Source organism: Manduca sexta, unplaced genomic scaffold (genome assembly GCF_014839805.1).
Source record: "Manduca sexta isolate Smith_Timp_Sample1 unplaced genomic scaffold, JHU_Msex_v1.0 HiC_scaffold_1158, whole genome shotgun sequence".
Lineage (NCBI taxonomy): Eukaryota > Metazoa > Arthropoda > Insecta > Lepidoptera > Sphingidae > Manduca > Manduca sexta.
Genome location: NW_023591995.1, coordinates 1 through 10,591, shown reverse-complemented (window position 1 = coordinate 10,591; position 10,591 = coordinate 1). Strand labels below are relative to the sequence as shown.

At 37.0% G+C, this 10,591-nt stretch overlaps 1 protein-coding gene and 1 non-coding gene across 2 annotated transcripts; both read right to left on the bottom strand.

Moving 5' to 3' along the window:
* Window positions 1–4,868: 4,868 nt before the first annotated feature.
* On the bottom strand, window positions 4,869–4,939 carry Trnaa-ugc. The gene has a single exon. It is a non-coding gene; the product is annotated as a tRNA-Ala (tRNA).
* Window positions 4,940–5,450: 511 nt separating this feature from the next.
* On the bottom strand, window positions 5,451–10,165 carry LOC119191188 (juvenile hormone epoxide hydrolase-like; the record flags this gene model as incomplete). Its single annotated transcript, XM_037445082.1, is given in 5 exon segments — window positions 5,451–5,706; window positions 8,195–8,429; window positions 8,825–9,026; window positions 9,625–9,771; window positions 10,025–10,165. Coding segments are annotated over 5 exon segments (948 nt in total), but the record flags the coding sequence as incomplete, so codon positions are not given.
* Between the last annotated feature and the right edge of the window lie 426 nt (window positions 10,166–10,591).

Genomic DNA, 10,591 nt, shown 5'->3' with positions numbered 1-10,591 from the left:
AAAGCCAGTATAGTTACTGACCTAGTTTAGCTCACTGGACGAGCGCGGTGCTATCATTCAGAGCATCTTGCATTCAGCATGTAAAATATTGAGAAAATATTGAGTGGTGATAATTGGTTAGGCGATAAAAGAGGCACTATAAGTAGGTGGGACATTGAATTGAACCTTAACTCATTCATTAAAGAAGATCCGTGGTTTTATCAACTGTATATTCGTATGAGTTGTAATTGTTATTATTTAAGCTAAGATGTATAAAGGCTATTTCAGTTTCCGAGTAAAAATATGTTTCTATTCGAGCGCGGCAAAGTGATCCCATTGCACCCTATGGTAAGTGGAGTGGGGTCAATAGAATATCGACTAACGAGAGATGATTACCCCGCGACAGTCGACGTAATCATGCCGGCCTGTTGGAACCGGATATACACAGACTAATACCTGAACTCGACACACTTACGTGGGCCACTATGGTGGGTTTTAACACCTTGTGTAAGGTGGTCGTTATCCAGGCAGATATAAAATATATGTTATCACCAACAATTGAATTAATTGATCTTGTATTGAATTATACTTGGAGTAATCCATAATGTTTTGTTGTTTTGTGATGTATGTTTAATGTAAGCCGAAGTAGTTTTATCGATCTCAACCCTGTAAGTATGTAACCAAAGATTTGCTGTTGTATTTGTGACGTTATTTTCATTAAAACATATGAGAATGTGCGTCTTTTATTTTATTATTGGATGTTAACTAATAACTCTTGCCAGCTTGGTTTCGTCTGTTCAAAAATCATATTTTAGAGATTTTAATTTCGAAATGACATTACCAAATATATTTATTGTGTACTAAAGAAACGCTCGAAGCACCAGAGATCAATTTAGAGGAGTTAACATTTATAAACAAAAATATTTATGTTGCGATAACTTTTTACCTAAACTTGGTAAAGAGTAAGATGGTATAATAATCGAATTAGAATCTTTGTTTCGAAAAATACCAAGCCTGACCAGAAAAATAAAAACCTTGCCATTTTGTGGTAAAGTATGAACTTAACTGCTTATACTGATAATGTTAACTTTAAAATGAAAAGCCAAAAGTAGCCTAGTCATTGTAGGTTTTTATTTACCTTGGGTCATTTTATATTCTAAACCAAATTAAATAAAAAAATTAAAGTACATTTCTTAAAATCGGAATCACGTATCACTTTTCAATCGTTCCTATTTTTAGGTTTGGATAAATATTAATTTTAAAAATGCTTTAGGTCGGACGCGTCATACGACTTGTAGTTGTGACTGGGAAAATCGAAAGCAAAATCTAAAACAACACGGGAATCAAAACAGCTACCTCGCAATTCACTAAGTAACAAAGCTTGCGGTAAATTGAAAACGCTTTGTCATGAAATATTAGTCTACGATCTTGCGTTCCTTTCTAATGCTTTGGTTGGTACACTTCTCTCTTTCTAAAGGGCGTGGCTACACTAAGGGCAGACCCTACCTCCCTATACAATATTTAGCAGTTGTCATTTTGTAGTCTGGAATTTCGCTATTTGAAACTCACTTCACATGTTATTTTTGTAACATGGTGTAGGTATACTAATAGGAAATATAGTGTAGTTCAGATACCTTACTATACATCTGTTTGTTTTTCTTTAATACTTTTTTTTGCTGAAACGTCGGGAGAAACTTGTAATATAAAATCTGCAAAATAGTTTTATGTCAAATGTCAATGGATGATGTTTGTTCACGGTGGTGGACCAATATGTGGTCTCATTTATTAACGCAATGTCAAAATGATTCCATAGAATGACAAGAATGCCTCTGTGGGCATATATAGTACCTAAAAATTTGAATAACAAATACTATAATGTAATATTTGGGGGTTTCTGTTCACTATCAGTCCATAGCCCGCTCTCACATCATGGGACGCAATACACAAGAGAAAAGAGAGTGCCCTGATAACACCTCTGCCTACCCTTTCAAAGAAAATGCGTGTGGTATGTGTGTGTACTATGCTCATCATGATGAGACTTTATATCTGATCTCAAAAGTGATAAGTGTTTTCAACCGAAATAATAGTGTTTGAATTCTCTTATTTGGCGAAGGAAAATAATTTCGGAAACGGTTATGCTTCAGTTATGTTGAAATAATTGTCATTACGAGATTACTGCCATATAAATAATCGGAAGTAGGTATTTGGTTTCATGCTGACAGTGAGATTGTAGGAAGCAGCGAAATACATTCCGGTTAGCAAACCCCCACTTATGTCCTTAAAATGTACAACAATTTGCAATAGGGGACCGGCCTATGCTTGATTTTGTACATTATTCTATATTTAACGGTTAATAATACGAAAAGAAGCACTGCTGTGAAAACTGCATACAAATTGGTTAAAAATGAGCGAGTAATTCATATTTAAAATATTGTAATGTGCAGAAGTGGGCGCGATGTGGGGATATCGTTTCATCTCGTTCTTTCGCACACGTCTTAATTCCCGATGACTATATAATCACGCTATGACCAATAGGAGCGGAGCAGTAATGGCTTATCTCAGGAACTATCGTTTCGAACTGAATTTTTTGTGTTGGATAGCTCTTTGTTGTTGGAGTGCTATAGGCTATATATCATCACGCTATGACCAATAGGAGCGGAGCAGTAATGAAACATATTGCAAAACCATGCCTTTCACCATATCTGGCGCAAATTTCTGACTCCAGGCTTATACTGAATAGGAAAATTCAATACCACATTACCCGACCTGGGTATCGAATCCAAGCCATCAACACTGCACACGTACTGACATACAGCTACGCTATCGAGACAGTCAAGAATTTCCGCCATTCACAATTTATATTTTAGAAATTTAAGTATAATATTGTTTATTTAGTAAGGCTAAAATGATCTCACCAGTATAAAACTATTTCAAATATCATAAATTGCACCCTCTAATCCGCAAATCAAGTACTTCTCACGTTTAATTGTATAATTATTTTATGAGCCCACGCCCCTCGTGTTAGGGCGGCTGGTGGTGTGCCGATAGCCGAGAGCTCGATGTTTCGGCTCAATGGATGGGAGATTGGGGAAGAGCGCGGAAGCGATATAACGTACAGTATGTGATTTTATACGACTCAGAGTCACGTTTTAAAGGAAGGATGAAAAAAAAATAGTTATTTAATGAGCAAAATTAAAACAGAGGATAAATTATTGACTTCTCCTTTAAAATATCTTTGACGTTGTAGAAAACACTTAAGAAAGTCAACCGCCATAGCTTTCATGAAAACTCAGAATTTGTAGACACATCACGACATTAGCTAGGGGTAAGCAGAGTTGCACCAAGAGCAACCACTTTTCGCCATGCGTGTTCCTTCCCATTATATGATAGGGGGCGAGCCTACCGCCATATCGGGCACAAATTCCAGACTCCAAGCTGAAACTGAACAGTAAAAAATGATTTTTTAAACACAGGATACGAACCCGGGGTCTCAAAGCGATGGTCGAACTGCGCGATACAAAAACGCTAATAAGGTAGGTATATAAATATCCTATAACTTTTTATAAGCGTGTACTTCTCATACATATAAAATTATTGAGATATAATACGACAAAGAGGTCTAAGATAATTATAATATAGCGGATATTGGAATGATGCTTATACAAAAAAAATTGCGCTTATGTGATGGTAACTCAATCTACTGTGAAATAGCAAAACATCATATTAAAATACTTCATATTTTTCCTTGTCAAGATTTGCACGTCTCTAGTGCGAATATTAGCATATTATCCGTAAATATATTCTTTTGTATTCATATTTAAGGACGTAACATTTTGTCATACGAACATTTCAAATAAGACAGCGACTTATTAAGTACCAATTGGTAATTAATTATATAGTTTAATATTTTTGTATTACGATACTGTTTTCTAAAACTAATATAAATTCGCTTACCAAACAATCACAACTTCGCATGTGCAAACCCATGATTTTGAGATTAAGTGTCAAATTCAATCTGAATCAGGGTGTGATACAATAACTTTCTCCCGCGGGAAGGGAACGGCACGCGACCGACCCGCGTCCATGGCTTATCGACACCAACCAGTTATTTGTCTATTGCACTTTTATTTGAGTCGGCGCTAATATTTGGGGTAAGTGATACCCTAATGGTAACACAATTTGTTATAATTTTAATATTTATTAGTTTTATCGACACACGCCATATTGCTTTTAGCCGCCAGCTCACATAATTCAAAAATGGAACACAGATTTTATATTGTTTCTTGTTTTTTGTTTCACAATAATAAGCAAAGGAAGCAACGAATATACATCCTCATTATTGTACAGTAGACTACTATAATACATATTATATTCATTTAAATTAAACAATGATGACTGTGATTATGTCAATTTTACGGAGCTAATGCCAATATTCTTTTCAGCATAGATTTCGTGCTATTTGAGGTAGATAAAATTTTAAAATATTGTATATTTTTTCTTTGCATGTAATAATATTAGCCTTGTATTTTATACTGTCCCACTGTTGGGGACGGGCCTCCTCTACTACTGAGGAAGATTAGTTCTTAGTCCAACATGCTGGCCCAGTGTGGGTTGGCAGACATCCCATACTTTCAAAATTTATTTATGGAGAATTCTAAGGTATGTAGTTTTCATCACGATGTTTTCCTTCACGGTTAAAGCGAACGATAATTCATAAACAATAAACAATCGATACGATTTTCTTTAAACATATTAAGTATATTCTATTTAGTTAAATTTGCTGGACTATGGCTCTTGTAAGGAAACTAAACTGAGGTTGATGCACTTAAAACGTGAAGTAAAATTAAAACAGTCATTTAAAGACTTAAAATTCTAAATAGTTCGAATTTTGCAGATGCCGGGGATAGAACCCGGGGCCTTTCACATGCAAAGCGAACGCTCTACCACTGAGCTACATCCCTATGTATACCCTAGACATAAATTCTAATGGTAGAAGTGTACTGGATATCATTTTTACTGAACTGATTAGTAGCCAACAAAAACATAGTGTAACGGCCGTCAGCAACCAGCTAGAGGCTCATAATCCTAATAACCAAGAATCTATGATTCAAGATCCTTAAACAGTGGCACCATAATACGTCTTTAGTATCCCAAACTAAATCTTAGAGAGTTTGAAAGTTAATTGACTTTAATATTATTAAAACTTAAGCGAGACTCATTTAATTAGTCGAAAGCAACACGGTTTTACTTACGTGCTATGTCGTCGGAATCGCCGACCAATATCAACCTATTAAGTAGGTCATCCTCAGGGGCGAGTGCTATGAGGAGGAACTGGTCGGCGATTTCAACTACATAGTACGTGAGAAAACCATGTTACTTTCGACTTAATTGACTTTATTCCACAACTCGACGTCAACCTCGAAATTGATGCAAGGGAAGGAAATATGAATTGATTGTTAATAAAATGAGGATTATAGTAATCATAATTTATGTCATTAGTAAAATTAGAATTCAGTCTTAGCACTCTTCAGGTTCCTGAATTCCTGGATAGCTGTCAACACGTCTTCAGCGAAGAGTTTCGGCAGCTCGAAGGCGAGGAAGTGTCCACCGTCGTCTACCGCACGCTCTCCCACCAGGTTCGGGAACTTCATCTTGAGCATGAGAGGCGGCAAGTACGCTATCTCGTTCTTCGCTTGGATTACCCATGTTGGCACTGGAGTTGGGATCCTGGAATTCAGCAGGAGTTATATTAGCCTAGTTCAATCAGGTATAGGAAATTTCATATAGCGACAGCCAGTTAAAGGAACGGAATATGGAGGCGAAAGTCTAATGTTCAAAATGCAAATAAATTATTTATGCTTTGTTAATTATCTTTATGTGTTTGTGACGTCTGTCACACATGGCCAGTGTGGTCTTATAAGGTCCAAATTCTATCAGTTGCAGAAAATCTCATGACTAGTAGTGGAACAGAGAATAATCCAAGAATAGGCATGATGATAGTAAATAAAAATCCCTTAAGTTTTGTATCTGTTTAATGAAACCTAAATAGGGGATTACAAAACTCGTATTTATTTTTTTATTATGAACGAGATTAATAATTATTTTGATAAAATAAAATTACAAAATAATGCAATCCGCCATGACATTCTGAATGCCAATCGGAGCAAATGACGTCACGTTCGAGTAAACATATGATTACTCATTACCTATAGATATATACCACGATTTGTTTCGTTTGCAGCACTGGTTAACTCTTATTATAATTAAGTACGATTAAAGTTTGTTTACAACGACAAGTTTGTTTTGTGTGTGTTGTAAAATTAAAAGTAAATTAACGTGAATCACGATAAAAAGATTTACAAAAGCAAACATCGCAAATTTGCCTAGAATCGACTTATTGATGCTTGGAAAGTTTTTAACTTCAAACAAAGATTTTAGTAAATGCTTACGTTAAAGTGATCTTCACAAAACTAAAGCTGAATGCTGGGCAATATTCCTTTTAAATCACCTTGTGATCGTGTTGTTTTATTGTATGGAACGAAAATAAATAACTTGTTAGGTGTTTTTATTGATGTGTTAATACATTGAGGGACCGCACATTACCTGTACGTTTTGGAATTAATTTTTCTTCTCACTAAATAACTAAATTGTGTTAAAAATGTATAGTGTTTACACCTCGACTACTCGAACGTGACGTCAAAGGAAACGCCATGACACTTTAATGCGTTTTAGCGCGAATTTTAAACTTATAAAATAAAATGCTTTTTTTTGTTATACTAAAATCTTTATTTTTTGCAAAAATATGATATTCGTTGTAATCTTCTTCTATACTTATAATAAATCTGTAGAGAGGTCAATTCTGTACATGAAATATATTTCCAAAATAACTATCAGGGGGTGATTAGGGATCGATACTGATGCCAAAAATGCAATTTGTAAATTGTTTGTCTGTCTGTCTGTCTGTCTGTCTGTCTGTCTGTCTGTATAACCGTTATAGAAACAAAAACTACTCGACGGATTTTAACGAAACTTGGTACAATTATTTGTCATACTCCTGTGCTGGTTATAGTATACTTTTCATCACGCTACAATTAATAGGAGCAGAGCAGTGAAGGGAAATGTTGGGAAAACGGGAGAAGTTACTCCATTTTTAAGCTTCCGTCGCGTGTGCAACCTTAATGGTTAAAGCTACACAGAAATCATGTATGACGGAAATGTTCTCCTTAAAATTATGTAAAAATATCCCACGACAGCATATGTCTATCTTTTATGGTTGACTCACAATAACACGTGTAACTCCCGATAGCTTAGCAGTTCGAAGCTTTCTCATTATATTTGTCTACTCTTACGTTTATAACACTCTCAGTCATCCCTAATTAAAACAGTTACCATTATTAAATATTCCATAAAAAAGAATCACAGAAATCGGTATAGAAACACCAAAGTTATACATGAAATACGCTAATAATAAGCCATCATGCGTGAATACTAAATCATGCTATAAGGATTATTTTTGTATATATATATATAAGGTCGCGAACGCACAGGCAGGCGGCTTGCTTGGCACCTAGAGGCTAGCGAATCACTTAGCGAGTAGCTTCGTAAAACAAACATTCTCGAACGTTCGCGACCGGCTCCATTTTGAAGCCCGAAATCCACGCGGGCGAAGCTGCGAGCGGAAGCTAGTTAATAAATATTTCCGAATATTATAAAATAGGTTTTAAAAATCTGTCATCATGCCTATTGTTAATGATTACTCAAAATTACCGAGGACTGGAGGAGGCGTAGTAGTACTGCATGCGTGATACGATAGCGTTCTGAGGTCCTGGGTTCGGAATCCCGGGTCGAGCAAAGTGATATTTGAGATTTTCTGCTCAGTATCAGCCCGGTGTCTGAATTTTGTGCCCGATATGGCGATAGACTCGTCTCCTATCAGAACATGAGACGGAACACACTTGGCGAAAGTGGGTGCCCTGATTGCGCCTTTGCATACTCCTTCGGGGATAAATGCGTGATGTTGTGTATGTGTGCACGCAATTGGTATGATTCACTAGCATAACATGGTCTCACACTACTATCTGGTGTTGGAAATAAACAAACCTGCTAAACCTGCTCACATAGCTTCTGCATACACGAGGCCATCTATACTCCAAAGTAATCTTAAAACTAAAGACCTTGAAAGAAATAAGAGTTCCTCAATAAATATGCAACTCACTCATCTAACTGCAAAGCAAAGTGCTTAGAGTTCAAGGTTTCAGAGTACAGCCTCATGGAGGTTGTAATCGATTTAGTAGTCCAGTAGAACATCAGATTATCCAGGAGCTGGTCTTTAGTCCATCTAAAACCGAGGTTGCCGTCCTCTTTGGAGCGGAAGTCTTTGTTGGTCCAAGTGGAGAACTTCTCCAGGATGTAGGCGAGTAGACCAGTTGGCGAGTCTGTTAAAGCGATACCTGGAAAGTAAAATCACTGTTATAAATTGTTATTTGATCACCAGATGTCGATACCAATATGGTGAGTAAAATTTTCGAAGACTTAAAATATTACTCGTCGGTCTAGTATTCGAAATTTCGTCTTAGCGGGTTATGTAATGTCAGGAACAATATTACCTCGGAGATTTAATTAATAAGCACACTGTGGCTTTGGACTGCGCTTGACATTCTGATAGTCTATTGGACAAGTTATCATGACATGCCACTACTACAGATTGGCCTTTCATAAAGATTTCCAGATGGTTCTATCAAAAGCTTTTTGCATCCAGCGGATATCCGTGACATTCATAAAGTCAGTCTACCCTCGCATACCGAAAAGATGTCACTTAATAAACCATTAAAATCTTTAAACTTACCGACTGTGTCAGGTTTGGTGGATTGAATATGCATGTACCCTGTCTCCTCAAGAAGGTAAGCATACATAGACCCCAGGGGATACATTCTGTCTGCGTATTTAGATTCGACGATCAGTGAAGGAAATACGGAGCCCAGGAGTTCCAAGAATGTTACTGTAGAGCTCATAATGAAGGCAACGTTGGCGTGGAAGCCCAGGACTTCCTGCAATGAGACGTAAAGATTATACAGTGAAATTATTGGCTTTCTTAAGGTGATAGATATTCCATATTCTTGGTATTTCGTATCCTTATTATTGGGACCTAAAGTCGGTGATGCCATAATCAACGGTCCCTCTTGATCTACTGCGTTGTTATGGTAATCCCCGCAAAAATACTCCTGTCGAATTTGTTGTTATTTAGAAATTTTCGATATTCTTAATAAGCTAAGTTACAATCTCACTGGTTTCAACAGCTACAACTGATGCAAATAATATTATTTTGATTAGACATTTAAATTAAGCTTCAATAATTTTGATTTCTATCACGTCCCTTAAGTTGTTTGATCTCTCTTCTTGAAGTATTAAATTAGTAGAAAGAATGAAGTCCACACCAAGAATACCTCAATGAAGATAAAATATTTGAAATTATTTGTACTCTAAACAGGCACTTACTCTTTAAAAAACAAATTCAAATAACTTAAAAAATACGAATAGTTCATTAAGGTTAATTGGAAGTACAAATGACTGTTAAAGTATGTAAACTCCACTTTTAGTTTCAGCTTCATGCCATGAAATAGTTTTGAAGGATTTATCTAGAGTTACCTGAGGGAAGATAGTGGCCATGATGCTTCCAATGGCGGAACCCCAGTCGCCCCCTTGCACGTAATACCGCTTGAATCCAAGACGCTGCATAAGGTTTCTGCAGACTACGGCAATCTGAGCAGCCCCAAGACCTGGGCGTACAGCTGCCTGTAAAATATATTAATTGAGATGAACTTTTTCATATTGGTTAAAATAGTAGACAATAATGCATGGTTCTCCCTTTCATCAACATTCGGCCAAGACCTTTCTTCTCCAACTACCTATTTGAAAATTTAAGGTTCTGGGCATATTGATGTACTGACGCGGTGTTTACCATCAGAATAATGTTCTACTCGTCTAATACTCGCACAAAAGCGACAAATCTTTTAAGATGGTATAATAAAAAAAAATATAATCTCACATCAGAGAATCCGTATCCAGGTAGACTGGGCACGATGAGTTCCAAGGCGAAGTTCCTGTCCTTGCTGACGGCGGTGAGGATTGGTATCGCCTCGTAGAACTCGCGCACGGAGCCGGGCCAGCCGTGGAGCAGCAGCAGGGGGCACCGTCTCCACTCCCGCTGGCACCTGGAGTGAATATCACACCATATATGTATATCACTAATTTTACGTTACATACTGGTGGTAGGTCTCTCATATGTGAGAGTCCGCCTGGGTAGGTACCACCGCAATATCTATTTCTGCCGCCAGGTAGCAGTGTGTAGTCACTGTTGTGTTCCGGTTTGAAGGACATTGTAGCCAGTGTAACTATTGGACATAATGAGACTTAACATCTCACGTCTCAGGATGGCGAGTTCAGTGGATTGCCAAACAATACTGTGTAGTTCAAGATGTTGGATGGTATTTGTACTGCTTATGGGCGACCATATCGCTTCCCACCAGGCGAACGGCGAGCTCGTCTCGTCATTCAAGGCAATAAAAAAAAAACTTAGCTATAAAATATATCGGCACAATTGTTAATTTATGGC